Raw genomic sequence first — 24201 nt, forward strand, 5'->3', positions numbered from 1 at the left:
CCGTGGAAGAAAAAAAAAAAAAAACGGTATCCGGTTCATACCGGTATACCGCCCAGCACTAATTCACACGTACAGTATTCTGGGCAGATTTGATGCACAGGATTTTCTGCTGCTGATTTCAAAGTAAACTGAATGACTGAACACAGCTTGAAATCCTGTGCATCAAATCTGCACAGAATACTTTATGTGTGAATAGACCTTAAAGGGGTAAAATCCGCAGTGAAAATCTGCATCAAAAACTGAAATGTCGTGAACTTAAAAATCTGCAGTGCAGGTCAATTTCCGTGGAGAACAATGAAGCAGACACCTGGCTACAACTACCAGGCTCTCCCTTTAGTCTGAAGGCCAACAATAACTGTGATTAAAAGCAATCGCAGCAGGCAGAAAGTGAACTGACAGCTGTAGCACGTGTTGGGGGTCAGACAACCACAGTTACCATGGCAGCCTGAGGCCATTTAAAGGCCTTTGTGTCGATCATAGGGAGATCTACTTCTACTAAGTCCATCAGAAGTTGCAGAATTTCATGTTTTATTCATAAATATTTTTCTATTCTGCAGTAGATTCTATGGTAAAATAAAGGGTATCTTAATAAAGTTCTATTGGTCTTGCAAAAAAAAAGCCCTCATGTGGCTCAGTATGGAGTTAAAAACTTGCCAAAAAGGGCTTAACAATAATCACAATGTTGATAAATACCCGAAAACGTTTAAGTAAATGATCCTGGATGCAGACGGCTTAGTAACCTTAAGGGCTTGCAGCTCCCATCATCTCTGTCATTCCCACAACAGCGGTGACAAGAATGACACAAATGATGACACTGTGCCCCTAGCCTTATCGTGATAAATTATCTCTGTCTTCCAGCTAGCAATACACTGCTATGCAATTCCTTGCAGGGTTCTTATTGCCAGATGAAGACAGCTAATATTCTCTAGGTTATATATTTTTATCTTAATAACAGACCTCAGGGTCAGAAACAACATCTTCAGGATCAGGTAATGTGGCATCATTAGGTGTTGTATCACTTGAGTTGTCAGACATATCTGAAAGTAAAATAAACAGAATCAGCATGCATTGTGTGAACTGTCTGAGCCCATACCATAGAACATTACGCAGGCTATAGAGTTCATGAAGATAGGCCCACTGACACTGTCAGGAGACTTTCTAATAACAAGTAATAAGCTTCCCCAGGGCTAAGTAACTATGGATATGACCATATTAACACCTCCACAGTGCTTATGACCACATATTACCCGTCTGACTTCCAAAACCTAACGCTAAATAGTTTGGAATATATCCCTTGACTACGTTCGGAAGTCCCGTAGAGAATGAATGGTGCAGTGGCCAAGCATGGGGGACAATAGACCTCTGTTCTTTTCCAATCAGGTAATTATTGTTTATCCCATGGATATGTTTTAGTCTTTGGATAACCTCTTAAAGGAGACTTGAGTAATTACATGGTTGCATTTATTTAAAGGAAGCACATCACTTCAATGCTGCCCGAACCACAAGTTGTCAGGGTGGCCCTGGTGGCTTCTTCCCACCTCACTATCCTTGATTGACAGATTTTTCCCATTTTGGGTACAGGGAAAGATCTATCATTTAATGCTGTTTGGGTGGAGAGAAGCCACTGGGGACCACTTTGATGACTTGTGGTTCAGGAAGCATGATGACAGGTTCCCTTTAAAGGTTTTGTCTGCTTGTGGTAATCCATATTCCCCTTTTAGGTCACAAAGACAAAACAGAACAGGCCCCCTTCAAATAACAGCATTTCCAGGATCCAGCTTGTCTTCACATTCAACAAATGTCTTGCCAGTAGTTATGCCAATACAATGAAACCTCACCTGTGTAAGGACCATCCTCTTAAAGGGGTACTCCGCTGCTCAGCGTTTGGAACAAACTGTTCCGAACGCTGGAGTCTGGAGCTCCGCCCCTTCAATGCAAGTCTATGGGAGGTGGTGTGGCGACTGTCACGCCCACTCCCATAGACTTGCATTGAGGGGGCGGGGCGTGAAGTCACGAACTCTCGGTGCCGGCTCCAGTGTTCGGAGCAGTTTGTTCCCAACACTGAGCAGTGGAGTACCCCTCTAATCAGAACAGGTTTGTGTGTGACAGATTTTTAGTCCAACATGCATAGAAGCCATTTTTTCCAGTCTTTTACTGTAGAAGAGTTATGAATGCTTACCATAGCTGACTTTGCACTTCTAAAGAGGACTTCTAGAAAATGTATCCAACCAAATGCTGTGCACCGCATGTATTCCCCATGTATTTTTTAATAGCTCTGTGTTCTGTCATTCACAATATTTTTTACTAGAAATGCATGACTAAATAGTCAACTGGGCATTACCAGAGAACCAAATAATAGCTTAAAGAGTACCTATCATAATCTAAACTTTCCCTAATACCCCCGCATCTGTCCCTGACTCTCACTGACACTATCCCTGTGTTTCTTTCCATTCAAAACCCCCTCTTTCTATCGGATTTATTGTCTTCTTGGCTGCTCATTCAGCTGTCCTAGTGTGAGGGAGGAAGGGGGCGTGGCCCAGCATAGAGGCTATGAACACAGCAGCTCAATCTTCTCCTCTCTGTTTTAAACTGCATGTGCAGAGAGGAGAAAGATTGGAGCTCAGATAGTAAAATGAATGAGGGCATGCAGTAAGGCAGAGTCAGGAGTATGTTTGACTGACAGGCAGGGAGCAGCGCTCAACTTGTCTGTGTCCCGGATGCAGTCTGAGATTTAGGACTCCAGCGTGAGTCTGAAATCTATAAAAATGGCTTGCAGCCAGGACTGGTAGGGAGACCCATAGTGGTAATTTTTTCAAAGTGGAAAATAAAATAGAAAGAAGCATATTTTTTTAATAACCTGCATTTTCAAAGTTATTCTGCATACATTAATCTATACAATTACAAAAGTTTTTTTTAGATGAAAGCTACCCTTTAAATTGGTACCATGATTGATAAGGTATTAGGATTGAAAGAATATCAATCACTTCTCAATTCTGGGATGAAGGGGGGGGGGATTTTTGATGTGTTACATTTATTTTATACATAAAAATCAAAAAATGCAGCTAAACAGCATTAAATGTTGTAAGGCAGAGCAACTAAAAAGACTGTAAAAACACTGGAAGGGTCCAGTATATTAAATGAGACAAATCAGGTAATGGTGGCGGAATCAATAATGACTTATTTTGTGCCAGCACCTGCAGCAATTTTCTAGTGGCAGGTCCATTACAGAGGCTGTTATTAGCTGCAGCGCACAGATAGAGATCACTATGCAATTCCTGCTACGGACAGTTATTTGCCTTGATAATTGAAGATCTGTTATACAATGAGACTGTCTAGACTGATCATGCAGAATCTTACAGGAGCAAGGAAGGAAGGGACGTAATGTGTCGATTACTGGAGGAAGGAACAAACATGGAAGAAGAAAAAAAGATGTCTAGAAAACAATGCTGCGCTATACGTATCAAGCATAAGCCACATAAGAGAAGAGAAAGGACAATGCTATATGGACTGCAGTACCATTATTGTTTTGATGAGACTGATGAGACTGATGCTTTCTCCCCCCCCCCCCCCCCCCCCCCATATGACGTTTTTTTACATTTACACCATTCATCGTGCGGTTTCATTAACATTGTATTTTTTAATAGTTCGGACACTTCCGGTGATACCTCCTAAGGTTATGTTTATTTTTGTTTGCATTATTTTATTGGAAAAATTGATATACTGGCTATATCTAGCTAAGTCTCTGTCCACATGTGCTGCAGCTCCCATTCACAAGTACTGAACCCCAACTTTCCTTGAACTTTTAAAGGGGTACTGTGCCTAGACATCTTATCCCCTATCCAAAAGGATGGGCTCCCGCAGCTGGGACCCCCACGATCTCTGTGCAGCACCCAGCATTCGTTTAAAATGCTGGGTGTTGGCAGCGGGTCGTGACGTCATACCACACCCCCTCAATGCAAGTCTATAGGAGGGGGCGTGGCGGTCACCACGCCCCACATATAGACTTACATTGAGGGGGCGTGGCATGATGGCACGAGGGGGCATGGCCGTGACGGCATGACCGCCCACACCAAGCATTCGGAACAAAATATTCAAAACGCTGGGGCAACGGAGTACCCCTTTAAAGAGTTGCTATATTTTCACAGAATACGGCAAGAAAAAGTAATTTATGCAGAGTTATTCTTGCTGTCAAATCTGACAGAACAACTGACAGACGCCAAACCTAAGCTAAAACATTAGTCTACCTATCAATTCCTTCACTTTTTCTTCAGGTTTTCTCCTGACAACCTAATGGTGACTGGGGAGGCAATTAGACCACTATAACAATTATCCTATTCATTCTCTCACACCCGTCGCCGTTTTTCTGCTCAAGAAAGTAGATTTTCTTGCTCAGCCAGCTACTGTTAGATACAACTCATAAGATCTATTATTATAATGTCGGAGCAGCCAATATAAATGGGAAACTTTAATGAGAAGATGGAAACATGTGGATTTGTATTTGATGCCAGTACTGGTACTTTCTTAGACTTTTGCATTTGGACAGTCCAGATGACGACAGCAGACATGCATCAACCTGTCAAATCTGTCTATGACGATTTCTAATCTACTTTTTATTTCAATCACTCACAAGATCTCTAGTGCCATTGGTAAACAACATTTCAATGTATATCTAGAAAAAGCAAATATATGATCAGCCAGAGAAGGAGGGTTTGTTTCTTCATTTGCAGCCCTTTTACACAGGCTGATCAGAAGCAGGTCTCCCTAGGAATGCTATTTTACTTAATAAGCGCAGGTAAAACAACCAAGGGGGCAAATTGAAAGGGGTACTCCAGTGGAAAACTTTTTTTTTTTTTTTTTAAATCAACTGATGCCAGAAAGTTAAACAGACTTGTAAATGAGTTCTATTTAAAAAAAAAAAAAAAAGCTTAAACCTTTCAGTACTTATCAGTTCTTTTCTTTTTGAATTTCTTTTCTGTCTGACAGCAGTGCTCTCTGCTGACACCTCTGTCCATGTCAGAAACTGTCCAGAGCAGGAGAGGTCTGCTTTGGGGAATTGTTCCTGCTCCGGACAGTTCCTGACATGGACAGAGGTGTCAGAAGAGAGCAATGTGGTCAGACAGAAAAATTAAAAAAAGAAAAGAACTTCTGTATTATACAGCAGCTGATAAGTACTGGAAGGATTAAGAATTTTAAATAGACGTAATTTGCACATCTGTTTAACTTTCTGGCACCAGCTGATAAAAAAAAAAAATGTTTTCCACTGGAGTACCCCTTTAAGGGGCTATCCAGGGACAGAAAGACAGAGCTAATTTCTTCCAAAAACAGGACCACCTTGTTCCTTAGGTTGTGTGTGGTATTGCAGCTCAGTTCTATTGAGGTGAACAGAGCCAATTTGTAATACCACACACAACCTGGGGACAAGGGTAGTGCTGTCTTTTGAAGAAATTAGCTCTGGGTTACCATTTTGGAATTGATCAGGTTATTTTGATTGTTTTTTATTCAATTTTTTCTGGGTAGTGACGTGACCAATGATGTGTATGGGGCTGTATGAGGGCTAATGTATTGCTATGCAATCTGTACTTTTTATCAGTACCATTATTGTTTTGATGAGACTATCGCTTTTTTTTCCTAGTATATGACGTTTTTTACATTTACACCATTCTGATGGCAGCGATGGCATCACCATCACTGGAGGGATACAAGTGCCAATTCCTTAGGTCAGTGCTCATTTAACAAGATTATTACATGGATTAGATATCCGATGGGCAGGGCCACACAAATTGTTGGATCATTTGTGTGTCCCTTTAATTCTTTTATTCGAACCAGTCATCCGCACATCACAAGTCCCTACAAACAAGGGTTTTTTGACAGGACAAACAAGACCCTTATCCTCTAAATTAAACTAATGCAAAAGCCGAAAATGCAGTTTTTGAAACGAATAACACAGTTTATCAGAAGTTTTAAGAGATTACAGCTCTGCTACATCTGTTGTCAGGCTTGGCTTCAGAACAGCAGAATGAAGAACGTGTGTGTGTTGGCTTGCCGGCTTATTTTTTAGTCATTTGACTCCATCCTCCAGCTCATGTCTCTGCCTCCTCCCACAGTCACTCCTAGGTCTCGGCTGGGTGTGCTGGACACGTACACGGCAGTGATGATGTAGCTGCAGATGTGTCACAGCTCCTCTACCCCACCAGTAGCCTGCCTCACACTCATTCATTGTATGGTAATATTGGAATTCCAAGTCACACAATGGCTGAGCTGTAGAGAACTGAATAATAAAGTTACAGAGACAGAACATTTCTAGCTGACAATGTACCCAAACCAGGGAAATACATATAGACAAACATTTCCTCTAACAGATCTTCAATTCCACCATATACTATGTACCGTTTTTTCTGCCGTATAAGACGCACTTCCCCAAAACTGTGGGGGAAAAGTTGGTGCGTCTTATACGGCAAATACACATTAAAACCGGCGGTCCCTGCGAACAACAATGGCCGGGACCCGCGGCTAATACAGGACATCACCGATCACGGTGATGCCCTGTATTAACCCTTCAGATGCGGCGATCACAGCTGATCGCCGTGTCTGAAGCGAAAGTGACACTAACCCAGCTGCTCAGTTTGGGACCGCCGCGGTGAAATTGCGGAATCCCGAACAGCTTACAGGACACCGGGAGGGACCTTACCTGCCTCCTCGGTGTCTGCTCCGTGCCAGGATCCCCTGCATGGCCGGCGCTCTCCTTCGTCATCATGCTGTCGCGCACGCCGTCCCGTCATCCAATAGGAGCGGTGTGCGTAGCAACGTGATGGCGGCGACAGAGAGCGAGGATACCGGGCCGCAGAGACGTTCCGGAGCGACGGGGACACGGCGACAGCGATGGAGGGCGACATCCAGGTCAGCGGTGACTAGCAGTGACGGGTCCGGAGCGGCGGGGACACGTGAGTACTACCTCCTATACCAGTGGTCTTAAACTTGCGGACCTCCAAATGTTGCAAAACTACAACTCCCAGCATGCCCGGACAGCCAACGGCTGTCCGGGCATGCTGGAAGTTGTAGTTTTTCAACATCTGAAGGTCAGCAGGTTGGAGATCACTGTCCTATACTTTACATTGTATTTGGTTCAGAATCTTTATTTTCTAGATTTTTATGCTTTAAAATTGGGTGCGTCTTATATGCCGGAGCATATATGACGAAAAATACGGTATACTGGTAATTTTCTTTGCGGGACAATCACCGAGAACACAAATTTTGGTTTAATTTTCCCTAGGACACTTGTATGAGCAATTGTACAGATAAAGTAATACTATAGTAATGCGCTGATCTGTACCAGTAGCTCAGTCATGGCAGCTATGGAGGCTTTGTACAGGTCTATGGCTGCCATGACAACGGATCAGCTGCCCAAAATGCAATACAACCCTTGAACCACCAATGACGTGCAAAACACTGCTGAAATGCTGCTGTCAATTTTGACAACAGCATTTTCACAGTTAAAGGGGTTATCCAGGAATAGAAAACCAGAACTTACTGCTTCCAAAAACAGCACCACAACTGTGTTTAGGTTGTGTGGTTTCAAAACTTGTCTCAATTCACTTCAATGTAACTGAGCTAAAATACCACACACAACCTGAGGATAGTTGTGGTACTCTTTTTTGAAAAAATCCGTTCTGTTTTTGTAATGTTGGATAACCCCTATAATAATCGCCAGTCCGCTATTGGCAACCACCCTCACCTGCTGAAAGCAGCCAGGAGCTGCCGGTATGGAGCGGACTAGAGTCCTGACCCTCTCAATTTACTTATAACAATGCCATGGATATCCATCATGGCATACCGCCCAGCACTACGGTGGGGGGTGCGACGCAGTGCGGTGGGTCTGGGGGGGAGGGGTCGCGATGCGGTGGGGGCGGGGCATTATCGGCTTATCAGCAAGGTAATTGCCGATACCGATAATGCCAAAATCGTGATTATCGGCCGATAATATCGGCCATACCGATAATCGGTCGATCCCTATTTCTGACCATTATCATCTGCTCTAACAACGTGTGCCTAATCCTGCCCACTTTAATGAAAATTCTGTCACAGCTTCCTGATAAGGTGCCTACTGCCTAGTTATAAAGGAAAAGAGGTGCAGGCAGCATAACGCTAGTCCCCAGCATTTCCATACTCCCTAACAGCACATCTGGCTTCAGGCTGCGTTCACAAGGCTATCTAGAACTATCCCGTTCTTCTCTTGTCAAAAATAAAAAAAGGACAATAACGGAACCTAAATGGGTGGGGGGGGGGGAGAAACAAGGACAGACGGCCGTGTGAAAGCACCCTTACAGAGACTATCATATAAATTGTAGCATGTGCCTGCACATAGATTGATACAGCTATAAACAGATATGCAGTTCAGGAGCACAAAAAAAGCTAAGTGAGAATGTCTTAGAAGCTTTTCTATACAAGTGAATGGCAGATCTGCTTTTACAGTCATGGCCGTAAATGTTGGCACCCTGAAATTTGAAGTAAATGAAGTATTTCTCACAGAAAAGGATTGCATTAACACATGTTTTGCTAGACGCATGCTTATTCCCTTTGTGTGTATTGGAACTAAAAAAAGGGAGGGGAAAAAAAAACAAATTGAATATAATGTCACACCAAACTCCAAAAATGGGCTGGACTAAATATTTGGTTGCACACCATTTCGAAAAAATTACTGAAATCAGTCACTTCCTATAACCAATAAGCTTCTTACACCTCTCAGCCGGAATGTTGGACGACTTTTCCTTTGTAAACTGCTCCAGGTCTCTTATTGGAAGGGCGCCTTTTCCCAACAACAATTTTAAGATCTCTCCACAGATGTTCAATGGGATTTAGATCTGGACTCATTGCTGGCCACTTCAGAACTCTCCAGCACATTGTTGCCATCCATTTCTGGGTGATTTTTGACGTATGTTTGGAGTCATTGTCCTGCTGGAAGATCTCGGACCCAAGAGCTCGGACACAAACTCAGCTTTCTGACACTGGGCTGTACAGTGCGACCCAAAATCTGTTGGTAATCCTCAGATTGCATGATGCCTTGTACACATTAAAGGCCCCCAGTGCCAGAGGAAGTAAAACAACCCCCAAAACATAATTGAATCTCCACTATATTTCACTTAAGGTACTGTGTTCTTTTCTTTGTAGGCCTCATTCCATTTTCAGAAAACAGTAGAATAATGTGCTTTACCAAAAAGCTCTATCTTGGTCTCATCTGTCCACAAGACGTTTTCCCAGTAGGATTTTGGCTTACTCAAGTTCATTTTGGCAAAATGTAGTCTTGCATTTTTATGCCTGTGTCAGCAGTGGGGTCCTCCTGGGTCTCATGCCATAGCATTTCATTTCACTTAAATGTCGACAGATAGTTCGGGCTGACACTGATGCTCCCTGAGCCTGCAGGACAGCTTGAATATCTTTGGGGCTGCTTATCCACCATCCGTACTATCTTGCATTGACACCTTTCATAAATTTTTCTCTTCTGTCCACACCCAGGGAGATTAGCTACAGTGCCATGGGTTGCAAACTTCTTGATAATGTTGCGCACTGTGGACAAAGGCAAATCTAGATCTCTGGAGATGGACTTGTAACCTTGTGATTGTTGATATTTTTCCACAATGTTGGTTCTCAAGTCCTCAGATAGTTCTCTTCTCCTCTTTCTGTTGTCCATGCTTAGTGTGACACACAGACACGCAATGCAAAGACTAAGTGAACTTCTCTCCTTTTTATCTACTTTCAGGTATGATTTTTTTTATATTGCCCCAGGTGAGTTTAAAGGAGCATCACATGCTTGAAACTATCTTATTTTTCCAAAATTTTTGAAAGGGTGACAATAATTTTGTCCAGCCCATTTTTGGAGTTTGGTGTGATATTATGGCCAATTTGCTTTTTTTCCTCCCTTTTTTTGGTTTAGTTCCAATACACACAAAGGGAATAAACATGTGTATAGCAAAATATGTGTTACTGCAATCCTTTTCTTTGAGAAATACTTCATTTTCTTGAAAAATTTCAGGGGTGCCAACATTTACAGCCATGACTGTAGATGTATTAATTTATGCACAGGCACACTTAACAATTCATATAATAGTCCTTGTAATGGTGGCCAACTGGCCATGTGGTTGCTGTGCTAAGCAGAAATGTCATTCAGGAGCCTAAAAAAATCTGTGCGAGAGTCTGACCTGTAATGAATCATAACCCTGTGATCATTACGGGGTTTGACTGTCACACACAGCTTTAAGGGCAGATATGCCATTCAGGAATCTTGGAAAGCCAAGTGAAACATTCTCAGGCTGGGTTCACATTATGTTTTCAGCAATACGGGTAATGCAGCCCGTATGTAATTCATTTCAATGAGCCGACTGGAGTGAAACGCTGACTCCGGTCGGCTCCTTTTTGCCCCGTATGCAGTTTTCCCACCTGATCAAAAACCGTGGTACGGTACTGTATTGCTGAAAACGTTATGTGAACCCAGCCTCTACCAGCTTTTCTTTTATCCTGAATGGCATATACATAATGGCATCCGCAAGTAAAATACAATACAATAGAGGAGATAACTTTGGACAGGGCACTTGTGGGCACTAAGGCAGCTGGGTACCTAGTGGTCCTTAAATTCACTATTGACGTGTTAAATCCTTTTAACCCTTAGTGTGAACCTGAACTATGCAGCACCATGCCACTGCACGGTGTAGGGAGAGGAGTCAGTGGCAACTCAACCAAGCATCAGACACTAGAGGCTGCACAGTATCTCTCTAGTGTCCGACTCTTAATGAGTTGCACGGCGCACTGGGCATTGGGTGAGCTGTATTAGGGGGAAGTAACTTTAGGCTAAAGCAGCTGCAGTCTGCACCTGTGCCATATAAAGAGCAGAGGGGCGTGTCCTGCAGTGTGGTATTTCCGGGACACGCAGATATAGGCCCTGATGTGCAATTGTAAATTAGACGTGTTTTTTCAGGTTGTGCGCCAGAAATTCCGTGCCAGAATTTGCGCCAGAATTGAAAAAAAAAATGTAGAGAAAAGTGCAAAATGTAGGGAAACCTTAGTAAATACCATGGAAAAAAAATTGTAGGGGATTAAAACCCACAAAGAAACCTACACTCCACTCTTAGTAAAATCAGGGCCATAGTGTTTGACCCCCCCGCAAGTATTTTAATGGGACCCGAGGGATCCCAATGCAGTGCTCTAGATCACACACCCTTTTACTGTTTCTTGAAAAACCCCTCCATTCCCAAGATATGAGAGTTGTCTCACAATTCAAGGAGTCATATGGGTGTAAACTATTTTAAAAAGGGGAGTGAATATCAGATGATGGATGGGATTATACAGTCAGGGAGTATGTACAAGCCATACACGCCGCTCAATGTAAAATATCCACACCACCTTACTGTATATCCCACCCATTACTTGATATTTACACCCAATATTGAAATTGAGTTCACACCCATCTGACTGATCCCCTGACAAACCTACATACCTACATATCTCTACATATACAGAAGGGTATAAACTTTAAAAGGTAATTGATCAGGGCACTCCAAGCCATTTTATGACAGTAAAAGCTCAATTTTAGGGGGCTGGCCTAGGTCCTCTTTAAGGGGGGACTCCTTTATACAGTACTTACATGCTCTACACTACAAAAAGCTGATAACCATATACAAAACTAAGTTTTCTCAGATCCTATAAGTGTATGGCAGATTCACTTTTGGGTCATTTGAAGAACCTCTTACTATTAAGTCTCCTATAACTACATAATCCTACAACAAACAAGCTTGGTAAGACTTTCTAGGAACACTGAGTAGCTGTGGTATTTAGGAAACTGAGCATATGATACAGCATGGAAGGGAGCGCCGAATTGTGGGTGCATTTCCTCCCACACGCGGCATGCTTCCGGGTCACAACACAGCTCTCATTGTATATAATGCTTTTACTTTTTTTTCGGAATTTAACAAAGAGAAAATTAACCATTTCAGAAAAAGATTAAAGCGCAGGCTGTTTAGTTACACACTGCAAAACTACTATGGAATCTGCACATTAAGAATAGCGGAAGTGAAAGGCAATTCAGAAAATCCCATTCAAAAGCTGCAGAAATTGCATTGTGTATGGAATCTACTTTGACTACACTCGTGGTATTCCTTAAAAACCTCCCTATATAACAGGGTGGGGTATACAAGGCCTGCAACATCATCTGGTCTGGCCTGCCAAAGCAATAGACCAGTGGTTCCAATGTGTATTATCTTTGTACGTCCTGTTGCCATCTTCCTCACCAGAATTTCAGGGCAGCCCTGACAGGTTCTCATGGGATTCCAGTGAGGAAGATGGCGACCGGGCGCAATAGTCTCTCCCTTCGGGATAAGCACAATGAGTGATGTCAATGTGTTTGCCCTGAAGGAAGAGACGCTGCAGCCTAGAAGCATTAAAAGTTTCATGCCTACAGGGGAGCTGAGAAGTTAAGTCCTACTGGGCAAGCTAGCTTTTACCCCTTAAGGACGCAGGGTTTTTCCGCTTTTGCGCTTTCGTTTTTTCCTCACATTCTAAAAATCATAACGCTTTCAATTTTGCACCTACAGACCCATATGAGAGTTTGTTTTTTGTGCCACCAATTTTACTTTGTAATGACATCAATCATTTTGCCACCCAATCTATGGCGAAACCGGAAAAAAAAAAGATTTATGGGACAAAATAAAATAAAAAACGCAATTTAACATTTGGGGGCTTCTGTTTCTACGCAGTGTACTTTCCGGTAAAAATGTCACCTTATCTTTATTCTGTAGGTCCATACTAGGGATCGACCGATATAGATTTTTTAGGGCCGATACCGATACCCTGTGACCTTTCAGGCCGATAACCGATAACTTATACCGGAATATGCGTATAAGTTATCAGCAGTTTTTTTTTAAATGAGAAAAGGGGGGTGATTCAAACTTTTATTAGGGAAGGGGGTTAAATCACATTTAACTTTTATTTATTTATTTGTTTACACATTTTTTTTGCAATGTTATAGCCCACATAGAGGACTATAAAATGCATTACACTGACTGGATACACTGATCAATGCTATACCATAGCATTGCACTTATCAGTATTATTGGCAGTCGATTATTCAAGCCTGGATCTCAGGCTTGGAGTAATTTAAGGGGTGCTCCACTGGAAAACATTTTCGGCATGAAAATCCATCAGCTGAAAATGCTGGAAGGGGCATTTTCGGCGGCTGAAATTTCAGTGCATCCCTACTACAGAGAAAGTTATTTTCTTTTTGACTTTCTGTCTGACCACAGTGCTCTCTGCTGACATCTCTGTCCATGTCAGGAACTGTCCAAAGCAAGAGAGGTTTGCTATGGGGATTTGCTCCTTCTCTGGACAATTCCTAAAACGGACAGAGGTGTCAGCAGAGAGCATGTTGTCAGAAAAAGAAAAAATAACTTCCTCTGTAGGAGGATAAATACTGAAAGGATTGGAATTTTGAAAATGTTTTCCAGTTGAGTACCCCTTTAAGCGCCAATCGGACAGCCAGGAGAAAGGTAAGAAGACTCCCATTGTCCTCTCAGCTGTTCGGGATGCTACGATTTCACCGCGGCGGTCCCGAACAGCCCACTGAGCTAACCAGCGATAGTTATCTCCCATTTTAGACAGAAGAAAATTTTAAAGGGTTAATACCGGACATCAGCCCGATCGGCGATGTCCGGTATTAGCTGCGGTTCCTGGTTGTTGATAGCAATCGGGACCTGCCAGGTATGAAGCGCGGTCAGCTCCTGAGCACGCTTCACATAACAGGAGCCGACAAAGCATAAATATACGTCCTGTGTCATTAAGGGGTGGGTCCTATAAAGAGGGTGATAAACTAAGTACAGCGAGGTCCTACACACAGGGAAAACTACCTTCAGTGGCATTCTACATACAGAAAGAGGCATACTACCTATGGGAGGCAAAGCTATTTCCAGACGTACCAACACAAACCTGGGAAAGCAGTTGCGAGTAGCAACATTATCAATACCATCTAACATCACACGCATCACCAAGAGAAGCAGGTCCTGCCATCACATATGGGGTGAGAATTAAATGTCGGACCAAATATTGCTGGGTAATTTCATGGCCCATGAATGATTTGTAAACATATCGAAATGACCCTTGAAAGAAAAAAGGTTCCCCCTCCTGCTATATAAGATTACATTCACATCTAAAAAGAATGTTCGGGCTCTAAGTCGGCAGCCTAAGATTATGTTCACACTGAGGAATTGGAGAGGAATTTCCACGAGTAATTCTGCTCGCTTTTTCCTCTCCAATTCATTCAGCAGTGAAAATCCCCATAGAGTTGTATAGAATTTCTGCCCCTCAGTTCACACGGAGGAATTTCCTCAAGCAGAATTCTGACGAGGAAGTCTGTTCCGCTTGAAGAAAGAACATGTTCTATCTTTCAGGCGGAATCAGCGTCTTACTCCCATAGAGATCAATGTTAATTTTTTTTTTTCAATCAGAATCATTTCCATGCGGAATTGGCGCGGAATTTCCGCATGGAAAAAAAAAGGATAATATATATTATTTTCTTCCCCTCCGCTTGAAATTTTCATTTCTGCACCAATTCCGGGCAAAATCTCTGTGAGTTCTTGTCGAAAAGTAACAATATTTTGAGGCAGAAAATTTCTGCTTGATTTCCGCCCCAATTCCTCAGTGTGAACATAGCCTAAGGGTAAATTCATATTTCCTTTACTATTGGTGTGTGTGTTGGGAATCCTATATTTATTTGAAAATAAGGAAATTTGTCAAACAATTTATACTGCATCTAGTGTTAAAGCGGAACTCCGGTACACAAGTACTTAGGCCCTATGCACAGGATACAGGATAAATGTCTCATCGCGGTGGGGTCTGACCACTGTGACCCCTCGCAATCTCCTGCCCGGCATCCCGGCTCTCCACATGCATGGAGAGATCTCAGCTCTCAGCAATGTGGTGAACGACAGACTCCTCCACGTATCTCGATGGGAGAGCAGGAGATAATTCATTGTGGCATACACAAGCGCTGTATTGTGGTTCCAGGGACCAAAGGAGGTGTTTTGTGCTACTAGATGGTACTTTAACAAACTGGCCATTTAATATATCTACATACATTACATACTAGCATATGAGATGGATAGATTGATAGGGTACTTCTTTACATCACTGGAGTGAAATTTTTTGCTATGTAGAAATTGTCAATTTTAATCTGGTCTGCAACTAAAAAGGAACAAGTTCAAGGTTTTACAATAGAACCAATGGCAGAGCTGTTCGGCCGACTCTCCAATAGAGACTGATGGAGGGGGCGCGTTGGCCACTGCTTTGTGCCGGGGATCCCTGCAGGAGATCATGGAGGGTCCTAGCGGTCGGACCCCCCAGCGATCTAAAACTTATCCCCTATCCTTTGGATAGGAGATATGTTTTTCGGCATGATATACTGTATCTCTTTTAAGGCCCCTATTCGGAAAAAAAAAAAAAAACACATACCCCCTTAATAGTTTCCAGGGACCTCCTCTGTTAGTTCTATTGCACTGAAAAATCTAAAATCTGCCCCACTGTGATCAGGCTCCCAGCAGCAGGGAAAACGTGCCGTGTTTGTCTGAAATCTGTATCCTGGTTCTTTTAGCAACTTCCTTTTCCTTATCTTTTTTGTGAAGTCATAAACCTTATATCTTTGTTTTTATCCAGTAGGCTGCACCTATAAACCGTAGAATACACATAAATGATCGGTCTTTACAAGAAGTGTGACACTGACCCTTGAGATAGAACTACGTAAGTGCAGCCAGACATCTCTGTCTATACCGGCTATTAGTATAGGATAATGGAGGGTTTGTCGTGTAAGGATCCTACAGTATGGACCTGGCTAAGACCCCCTTCACACTACAAAATTAGTCCGTTTTAAAGATCCGCACGAAATTCAGTCTGAAAATCAGCTGTAAAAGGGCAGTTACACAATCCTATACGGCTGTTACAAAATCCCATTGTAGTCTATGGGATTTTTCTAATAGCAGTTTTAACCCGTTATTAATAACAGCCTTTATTTTGCATTCACTATTTCTCCCGTTACTATCTTCCGCCACAAAATAATGGCTGTTATTAATAACGGGCTATAACGGGTTAAAACGGTTATTAGAAAAATCCCATAGACTATAATGTAATAAAAAGCACAAACGGATGCGCTCCGTAGTGTAACACCAGAGTGCAAATGGTAACGCTGTGTGTGAACTGCGCTTACCAAATGAAGTTGTACTGCAACCAAGTACAACAATGGATCAGAGCATGTCATCAAAGGGTCTCTGCAGCTTCTTCCCGCCGGAATAGAATCACGATAAAAACAGAAAATCTCCTAACGACAGGGCGGGATAGATGGGAGCGCTGAGACCAGGTAAAAGCTTAAAAAAGATTTATTCCCACAATGCAACGCGTTTCACGAGTAACCGTGAAACGCGTTGCATTGTGGGAATAAATCTTTTAAGCTTTTACCTGGTCTCAGCGCTCCCATCCATCCCGCCCTGTCGTTTGGAGATTTTCTATAGACTATAATGGGATTTTCTAACCGCCATATAGGATTTTGTAACTGACGTTTTCAGCCGATTTCCAGATGGAACTTCGTACGGATCTTTAAAACGGAGTAATTTTGTAGTGTGAAACAAGCCTTACACACATTTTATAGACGCTCGGGTTCCATATTTTCTTGCTCTCTGCAGATAAACATTGTTACGCATCATCCAATCCACAGCAGATTCCCAGCCCAGCATTAGGATACTTTTATTTTCATTACACTGAGGATTATTTAACATCTGCCATGTAATCTCCTAACATCTTAATTCTGCTTCAGTAACTATTGAATAAATCCGTGTTTTCCAAACAGAGTGCCACCAGCTGTTGCAAAACTACAACTCCCAGCATGCCCGGACAGCTACAGAGGAAGTTGAGTTGTTCTTTTCTCTCTGACCACGGTGTTCTCTGCTGCCATCTCTGTCTGAGTCAGGAACTGACCGGAGCAGGAGAGGTTTGCTATGGGAATATGCTTCTACTCTGGACAGTTCCTGACACAGACAGAGGTGGCAGCAGAGAGCACTGTAGTCAGACAGAAAAGAACAACTCAACTTCCTCTGTAGTATACAACAGCTGTTAAGTACTGAAAGGGTTAAGATTTTGTGTAATAGAAGAAATTTACAAATCTGTCTAACTTTCTGGAGTCAGCTGATATAAAAAAAAAGAAAAATAGTTTTCCACCAGAGTACCCCTTTAACCCTCACAACATCACACACCAGGCACACAACTCAAGGGTTATTTGTAGTAGAGCTGGGCGGTATGACAAAAAATGTGTATCACAGTATTTTGGTAACTTATGGCGGTTCCATGGTATAACAGTATTTCTTCCCCCCCCTATCATGTGACCCGCGAGCGCTGTTCTGCTACCAAAAAAAATTTTGGTATTCGGTATGAACCGGTATACCACCCAGCACTAATTTGTAGAGATGAGTGAAGTTACAGTAATTCGATAGTATCGGTAGTGTCTACTGGAGCAGGTGCTCTTAGCTAGTTTCTAGGACTTATAGACTCTAAGGTACTTATTCTTGATAAGACATATAGATCACACTGATTCATTGAAAAACCTGCAAATAACTAGAGATGAGCGAAGTTACAGTGATTCGATACGTCACAAACTTCTCGGCTCGGCAGTTGCTGACTTTAGCCTGCATAAATAAGTTCTGCTTTCAAGTGCTCCGGTGGGCTAGAAAAGGTGGATACAGTACTATTATACTCTCCTCCTAGGACTGTATCCACCTTTTCCAGCCCACCGGAGCACTGACCTGACCTAATTTATGCAGGATAAAAAGTCATCAACTGCCGAGCCGAGAAGTTTGTGACGTATCGATTCACTGTAACTTCGCTCATCTCTAGTTATTTGCAGGTTTTTCAATGAATCAGTGTGATCTATATGTCTTATTAAGAATAAGTACCTTAGAGTCTATCAGTCCTAGAAACTAGGTAAGAGCACCTGCTCCAGTAGACACTACCAGTCCTTGTATTACATGATCAGCAACTTACGGTATATGAATTGTGGCCACTGTGGCTAACACTGTAGCTCTCAGATGCATGAAGGAGTGACATAATACAGAAGGGGTTGTCTACAAAAGCTTAAAAGAGTACCTGTCACCAAATAAAAATTTTAATATAGTGTTCCTTGTGTAGTAGACACTTTCCCATTCACTTGCTTTTAAAATTATCAACATAAATATGTTTAAAATGTAATATAAAAAAATGGCCACTAGGTGGCTCTGTTCTGTTCCCTGCCACAATTAATAGTGAGTTCAGTCTCCTCCCAGCCTGGCAGGAGTCCAAATTCAGGGAATGCTTCTCTGCATGGAGCTTGATTGTCAGCTGCACAGAAAGTGAAAGCACCACAGATTCTCACAGAAAGCTGCACAGACTGAAACCTGCAGGAGAGCCTCACTGATAGCAACACAGACTGAAACATGCACAGAGCCTGAGGTCTTCTATTCATCACAGCACTGCAACCATGTGAGGGCGGAAGTGGTCCCACAGCAGGCTTCAGTGATGTCATGCCTACTGGGAAACACCCACTTTCTCCTGCTGGGAGATTGCACTATGTGAGCAAGAAGAAAGCTATGATCCACAGCTTTTTAAAGTTCTGAAATTGTTTTTAAGGGCAGGAGGAGTGTTAGGAGCAGTTAGGGAACATAGCCTGAGGTAGTTGAGCACAGTTTATTTGGTGACAGATACTTTTTAAAGCTTAAGTGTTCACACAGGGTCTCCCTCCCTATATTGTGGCCATCATGGGTTAGGTGAACAGCAACACACACACTTCACTTTTCTACTGTCAATCCAGATTCTTTGACTGCATTAGTCTATGGAGCAAGTCTGATCGTGTGGCAGGCCGGGGAGAAAACAGCGCTGCCGCACACCTCAGCCAGCTTTTACTCAGGGTCGCAGTGGATCTAAGGATTGAGACCAGTGCAAACTAAACTTCTGAAAAGTCAAAAGATTTTACAAATGGCACTAATGCTTTAACTATATAAGCATGCCTCTAACGCTAAAAGACAAAAAACTGACTTAGCAAGTGCCAGAGAAAATATGTAAGTGTACCTATGACATCAAAGTGTGTTCCCCTGCTGAGACCACACATTAAAAGGCACTAAACATTAAAAGGCACAAAAACCTCCCACAAAGAAAAACACCCAAGGATATGTGTATTTTTCTTTGCGGTTTTGTTGCATTTTACTCTTCTTGATTATATATTAGTTTTAATAAAGGATATCCCTTTCTTGTACTATGTTCTGTGACGGTGTTTGTGTTTAGAGTCTATATATTAAAGGGGTACTCTGCTGCTCAGCGTTTGGAACAAACTGGCGCTGGGAGCTCGTGACTTCATAGCCCCGCCCCCTCAATGCAAGTCTATGGGAGGGGGCGTGACAGCGATCACGCCCCCTCCCACAGACTTGCATTGAGGGTGTGACGTCATGGGGGTGAGGTCATGAGGGGGCGGGGCTATGTCGTCACAAGCTCCCGGCGCCGTTCGGAACAGTTTGTGCCAAACGCTAAGCAGCGGAGTACCCCTTTAATGGTACGCTGCACCGGCAGTTCTCATTTGTTTTCAGGGTATTGGTTGCTCTTATGTTTTTGGAGATGTGGATTTACACAGGCAGACCCTATATTATGTGTACAGGACTACATGAATAATAACTGGATTTTTCATGAAGCCTTTAAATTTCCACCACTTAAAGGAGTACTACAGTATCCGACCGGTGGGACACCCCCACGAAAGGAGCTGTGTCTACCACAGAATGAAGCTGTGGCCGACACAACCGCTCCATGTCTATCTATAGGAGAGCCGTAGGTACTGCATTCGCATATCTCCGGATTTCCCTCAAAGCAGCATGGGACCCCCCACGATCAGAAACGTATCCCTATCCTTTGGATAGGGGATATATTGTCCTACACTACACTACAGTGCTCCTTTAACGCACAGGGAAATGTGTAGCAGATTATTGTTTCTATACCTGCTTAAAAAGGTGCGATCAGTTGTTGCGTGAGCGCTTGATGCCTTATGTGTTCAATGATCCTGCTGCTCCACCATAGGGGGAAAAAAACTAACTAATTACAAAGTACTCATTCAAACCAATGGACTGTCAGTGATGTCCTCCGGGGGGAGAGGTGCTCTTTATAACCCCTCTCTAATCTGGACAAGAGATGAGCTTTCAGCAAACTGAAAGAAAAAAAAACTAGGACAGGAATACCAGTTTATAATGTTCCTGTCATGCATAAAATTTTTTTTTACATGTTTTAATAACCTAATAGGGGGCTGTCCAGTGACGCTTACTGTGGGTCGGGGAGTGAACACTTCTTTCCACTCCTATTAGGGGTGGCTCCCGATCTATCAAAACTTGACATGTGACCTGTCAATGTTTTTTTATGACAGGGACATATTAAAAAAAAAGGTACTCCAGTACTTTTACACTTCCTGCAGATAGGGGATAAGTGTCTAATCACAGGGGGTCCAAACTCTGGGAATATTGAGATTGGGCTCTGGCTATGCATGGATTGGTGGGGTTGGCATCCAATCCATACATTCTCTATGGAAGTGTCAGAAATGTACAATCGCTGTACTCCTGTACCTCTGGCGCTCCCATGGACACAGCAGGGGCCCCATTCTGGAGATTTGTCAAATCCCCACGATCAGACACATTCCCTAGAGCAGTGATCTTCAATCAGTGGACCTCCAGATGTTGCAAAACTACAACTCCCAGCATGCCCGGACAGCCGTTGGCTGTCCGGGCATGCTGGGAATTGTAGTTTTACAACATCTGGAGGTCCACAGGTTTAAAACCACTGGCCTAGAGCACCCCTTTAAAAAGGTTGTCCAGCAAATGTGTTTTTCCCCCCTAAGTATGCACAAGCTGTATGCTAAAAAGTAACTTTCCTCCCGCACTCCCCCATGTCACATCACTGGGTGAGGTGGGACAGTGATTGGCAGAGTGGCAATGTGATGTGTTAACCACCGCACAAGACCGGGCACTGCAGGAGGTAAGTACAGGCTTTTTTACTTTTAGAAGACAGCCTGGGTAAAGTGCACTATAACCTATAGGGTATATGAAAGAGTTTAAGGAACACCTCCGGACAGTGAGAGCACTGGCACATTATTCACTCTATGGGACTCAGGAATGAGAATGTTAGTGTGAGCCATGCCAGCTCCTGATTGGCTGAGGGCAGGTCCCCTCCATGGCTGCAGTGCCCTGTGCCCGGTCCTCACACTATGACAGTCACTACATGCGGGGAGGTGACGTGTAGCAGCCGCCGGTGACCACTAGCCTCCCCCATACAGGTGCACACTCCCCGCCTACCTGTTGCAGCACAAGTACCGTCCACCTCCTTACCTGCGAATACCGGCTGTACCTCCCCGAGGTCTCCGCTTGTGCACCGGGTTCCGCTGTCCGCTCCAGCCAACCGAATGACCCTACACCCACATAGACACTTCCAACACCACCCGGAAGTGCCGCCGCTTACAGGGCCTCTCTCGCCACAAGGTGCCAACTCTATGATCCGGATCTACCGCTAAAGTTTCAGCTTGAAGCGAATCTATCCTCCTTTACAAACATGGCTGGTTGATAGGCTTTGTCGCCCTCTGCTGTTTGGAGGAGCGATTGCTTTGCTGGATAAAATTCTCTTTAGCAGTGTTCACCATGGTGCCTCCAGCTGTTGCAAAGCTATAACTCCCAGCAGGCCCTAGCAGCAATAGGAAAGCCACAGATTGGGGAACACTGATACACAGCTTATATCTACAGCAGTGTTTCCCAACCACGGTGCCTCCAGCTGTGGCTAAACTAGTACTACAAGCAGCAGAGGGCGACAAAACCTTCGGCTGTCTGGGCATGCTGGGAGTTGTAGTTTGGTCACAGCTGGAGGCACCCTGGTTGGGAAACACTGCTCTAGCTGTTACAAAACTACATCTCCCAGCATGTATCAGTGTTCCCCAAACCGTGGCTTTCCTACAGCTGTCACGCCCCCCTCCCATAGGCTTGCATTGAGGCGGGCGGAGCATGACATCACATGGGGTGGAGTCTTGACATCACAACGCTCCGGCCCCGTGATCGGCAGTAATCAGACCCGGAACGAACACAGTCCGGGGACTGATTTTAACGTGGTGCGGCGTGCAAGATCACGGGGGTCCTCCGGGGGCGGGACCCCCGCGGTCAAGCATCTTAGCTACTATACTTTGGATAGGGGATAAGATGTTTAAGCGCCAAAGTACCCCTTTAAAGCGTCAGATCCCCCCCAAAAAATAAATTTTTTAAAAATATATCACTCAGTACCTAATCCTGACATGTACATTTAATTTTTATGTGTCTAGCACCTTTATTTATTACACTTTTAATTTAGCTCACTAGTCTGAATTCCTCTCAAAGGGAGGGGGCGTGGCCTCACTGTGCAGGTCTCCGCCCCCTCCCTCAGTATGCTGTCTGCTCACATCTCCCCTAGCATTAGCAAAGCTACAACTCCCACCTTGTCCTCACTGACAGTAGGGGGACACAAGCTGACAGTGGGAGGATTTTTCCTCCAGCTCTGAGCCCTGCGCTCACAGCTGTCAATCAAGGAAGTGTGTCCATGACGTAGGTGATGATGCATGGACACAGCAGGACTAGTATGTGTCCAAGCAGGGGGGGGCAGTTGTTTGACTGGCTTTTTCAGTATGAAATACTGAAAATTTTCTAATGAAAGCAATTGCTTTACAACATATCAAACGTTTTTATATCTGACAGTGCCCATTTAAAGGATAAGTATCATGCCAAACGGCTCTCTCATAGAGATATGGAGGGTGCGTGGCGGCCTCCGCTTCGGGCGGGGGTCGTGACGCGCTCCTGTGCTGGAAAACCAAGGCTCCAAACAGGAGATTGCAGTCTAAAACGTATCCCCTTTCCTTCATGATACTTATCCTTTAATAAAGAACTGAATACAGATACAGACACATGACAGTCAATAATAAATCCATACATGGTCAAAAAGTTTCAAGATTTAAGTGGTGGCCAATATAAATGAAGAAAAATTTTTTTTCTTCAGGGGACATTAATGTAATATACACACACACATCCTATTGTGTGAGAGTCCAAGATAATTCCTACATGATTAGGACACAGTGGTACCAAGCACATATCAAGAATCCCATGGTTCTACATGGTTCCCCTCCATTCCCATCACAAACTAGAGATGCCACGAAGACTAAGGAATATATGTTTATAGAGAACCTGCCTAACCATTCAGACATTCTGAAAAACAATATTACCCACAAGGAGTTGTTTGACAAAAATAAAAAATGAAAAACTTTTATTCAACTGTCTAATAAATGAGCACTTATCCTGTGATCTTTCATGCTTTTTTTCTGCTTCTGATGCAAATTGGATGTTCTGTAGTCTTTATTAGCCCAACTTCCAGTCAGGACACTGTAGTTGGGAATTTAGCCAACTCCCTCCCACTACACTTTTTTTTTTTTTTTTACTATAACCCATCCTACATCCCCAAATATTGGAAGGGAGATAGAGTTGACTGAATTCCTGGATAGAGTGCACACAGGAACAGGAAGTCTGTTCCAGGATGTACACCAGACAGAAAGTTGAGCTAATGAAGACAAGAGGCAGTGTCACGATTCGGCTTACAGGTTGTGGATCCTCTGTGTCAGCGAGGGGTTGGCGTGGACCGTGCTGGTGGACCGTTCTAAGAGGCTACTGGTGTTCACCAGAGCCCGCCGCAAAGCGGGATGGTCTTGCTGCGGCAGTAGCAACCAGGTCGTATCCACTAGCAACGGCTCAACCTCGCTGACTGCTGAGAAGGCGTGGGACAGAAGAACTAGGCAGAGGCAAGGTCAGACGTAGCAGAAGGTCGGGGCAGGCGGCAAGGTTCGTAGTCAAGATGGATAGCAGGAGTTCAGGTAACACAGGCTTGGACAACACTAAACGCTTTCACTGGCACAAGGCAACAAGATCCGGCAAGGGAGTGCAGGGGAAGTGATGTGATATAGCCAGGGAGCAGGTGGAAGCCAATTAAGCTAATTGGGCCAGGCACCAATCATTGGTGCACTGGCCCTTTAAGTCTCAGAGAGCTGGCGCGCGCGCGCCCTAGAGAGCGGAGCCGCGCGCGCCAGCACATGACAGCAGGGGACCGGGCCGGGTAAGTGACTTA

The 24201-nt window shown here is 43.7% G+C and overlaps 2 protein-coding genes across 8 annotated transcripts in view; one reads left to right on the plus strand and one right to left on the minus strand.

Annotated features, from left to right (window-relative positions):
- ARFIP1 (ADP ribosylation factor interacting protein 1) overlaps window positions 1-21593 on the minus strand; it is a 117443-nt gene extending 95850 nt beyond the window's left edge. The window contains exons 1-2 of one of the 6 annotated variants that reach the window (XM_056562651.1): window positions 21405-21593; window positions 958-1037 (exon numbers count right to left, since the gene is read on the minus strand). In XM_056562651.1, the coding sequence (XP_056418626.1) occupies window positions 958-1035 (78 nt within the window). In that variant the 5' untranslated portion in view covers window positions 1036-1037; window positions 21405-21593. The remainder of the gene's footprint in view (window positions 1-957; window positions 1038-21404) is intronic. The other 5 variants (XM_056562685.1, XM_056562642.1, XM_056562670.1 and 2 more) reach the window with 5 other exon arrangements.
- TMEM154 (transmembrane protein 154) overlaps window positions 15686-24201 on the plus strand; it is a 98034-nt gene continuing 89518 nt past the window's right edge. Inside the window, exon 1 of one of the 2 annotated variants that reach the window (XM_056562705.1) lies at window positions 15686-15771. The gene's annotated coding sequence lies outside the window, so the exon portion shown is untranslated. Of the gene's footprint in view, window positions 15772-20991; window positions 21055-24201 lie in introns of those variants that run through there. The other variant, XM_056562697.1, reaches the window with a different exon arrangement.

This window comes from Hyla sarda, chromosome 1, assembly GCF_029499605.1.
Source record: "Hyla sarda isolate aHylSar1 chromosome 1, aHylSar1.hap1, whole genome shotgun sequence".
In the NCBI taxonomy this organism is placed as follows: Eukaryota; Metazoa; Chordata; class Amphibia; order Anura; family Hylidae; genus Hyla; species Hyla sarda.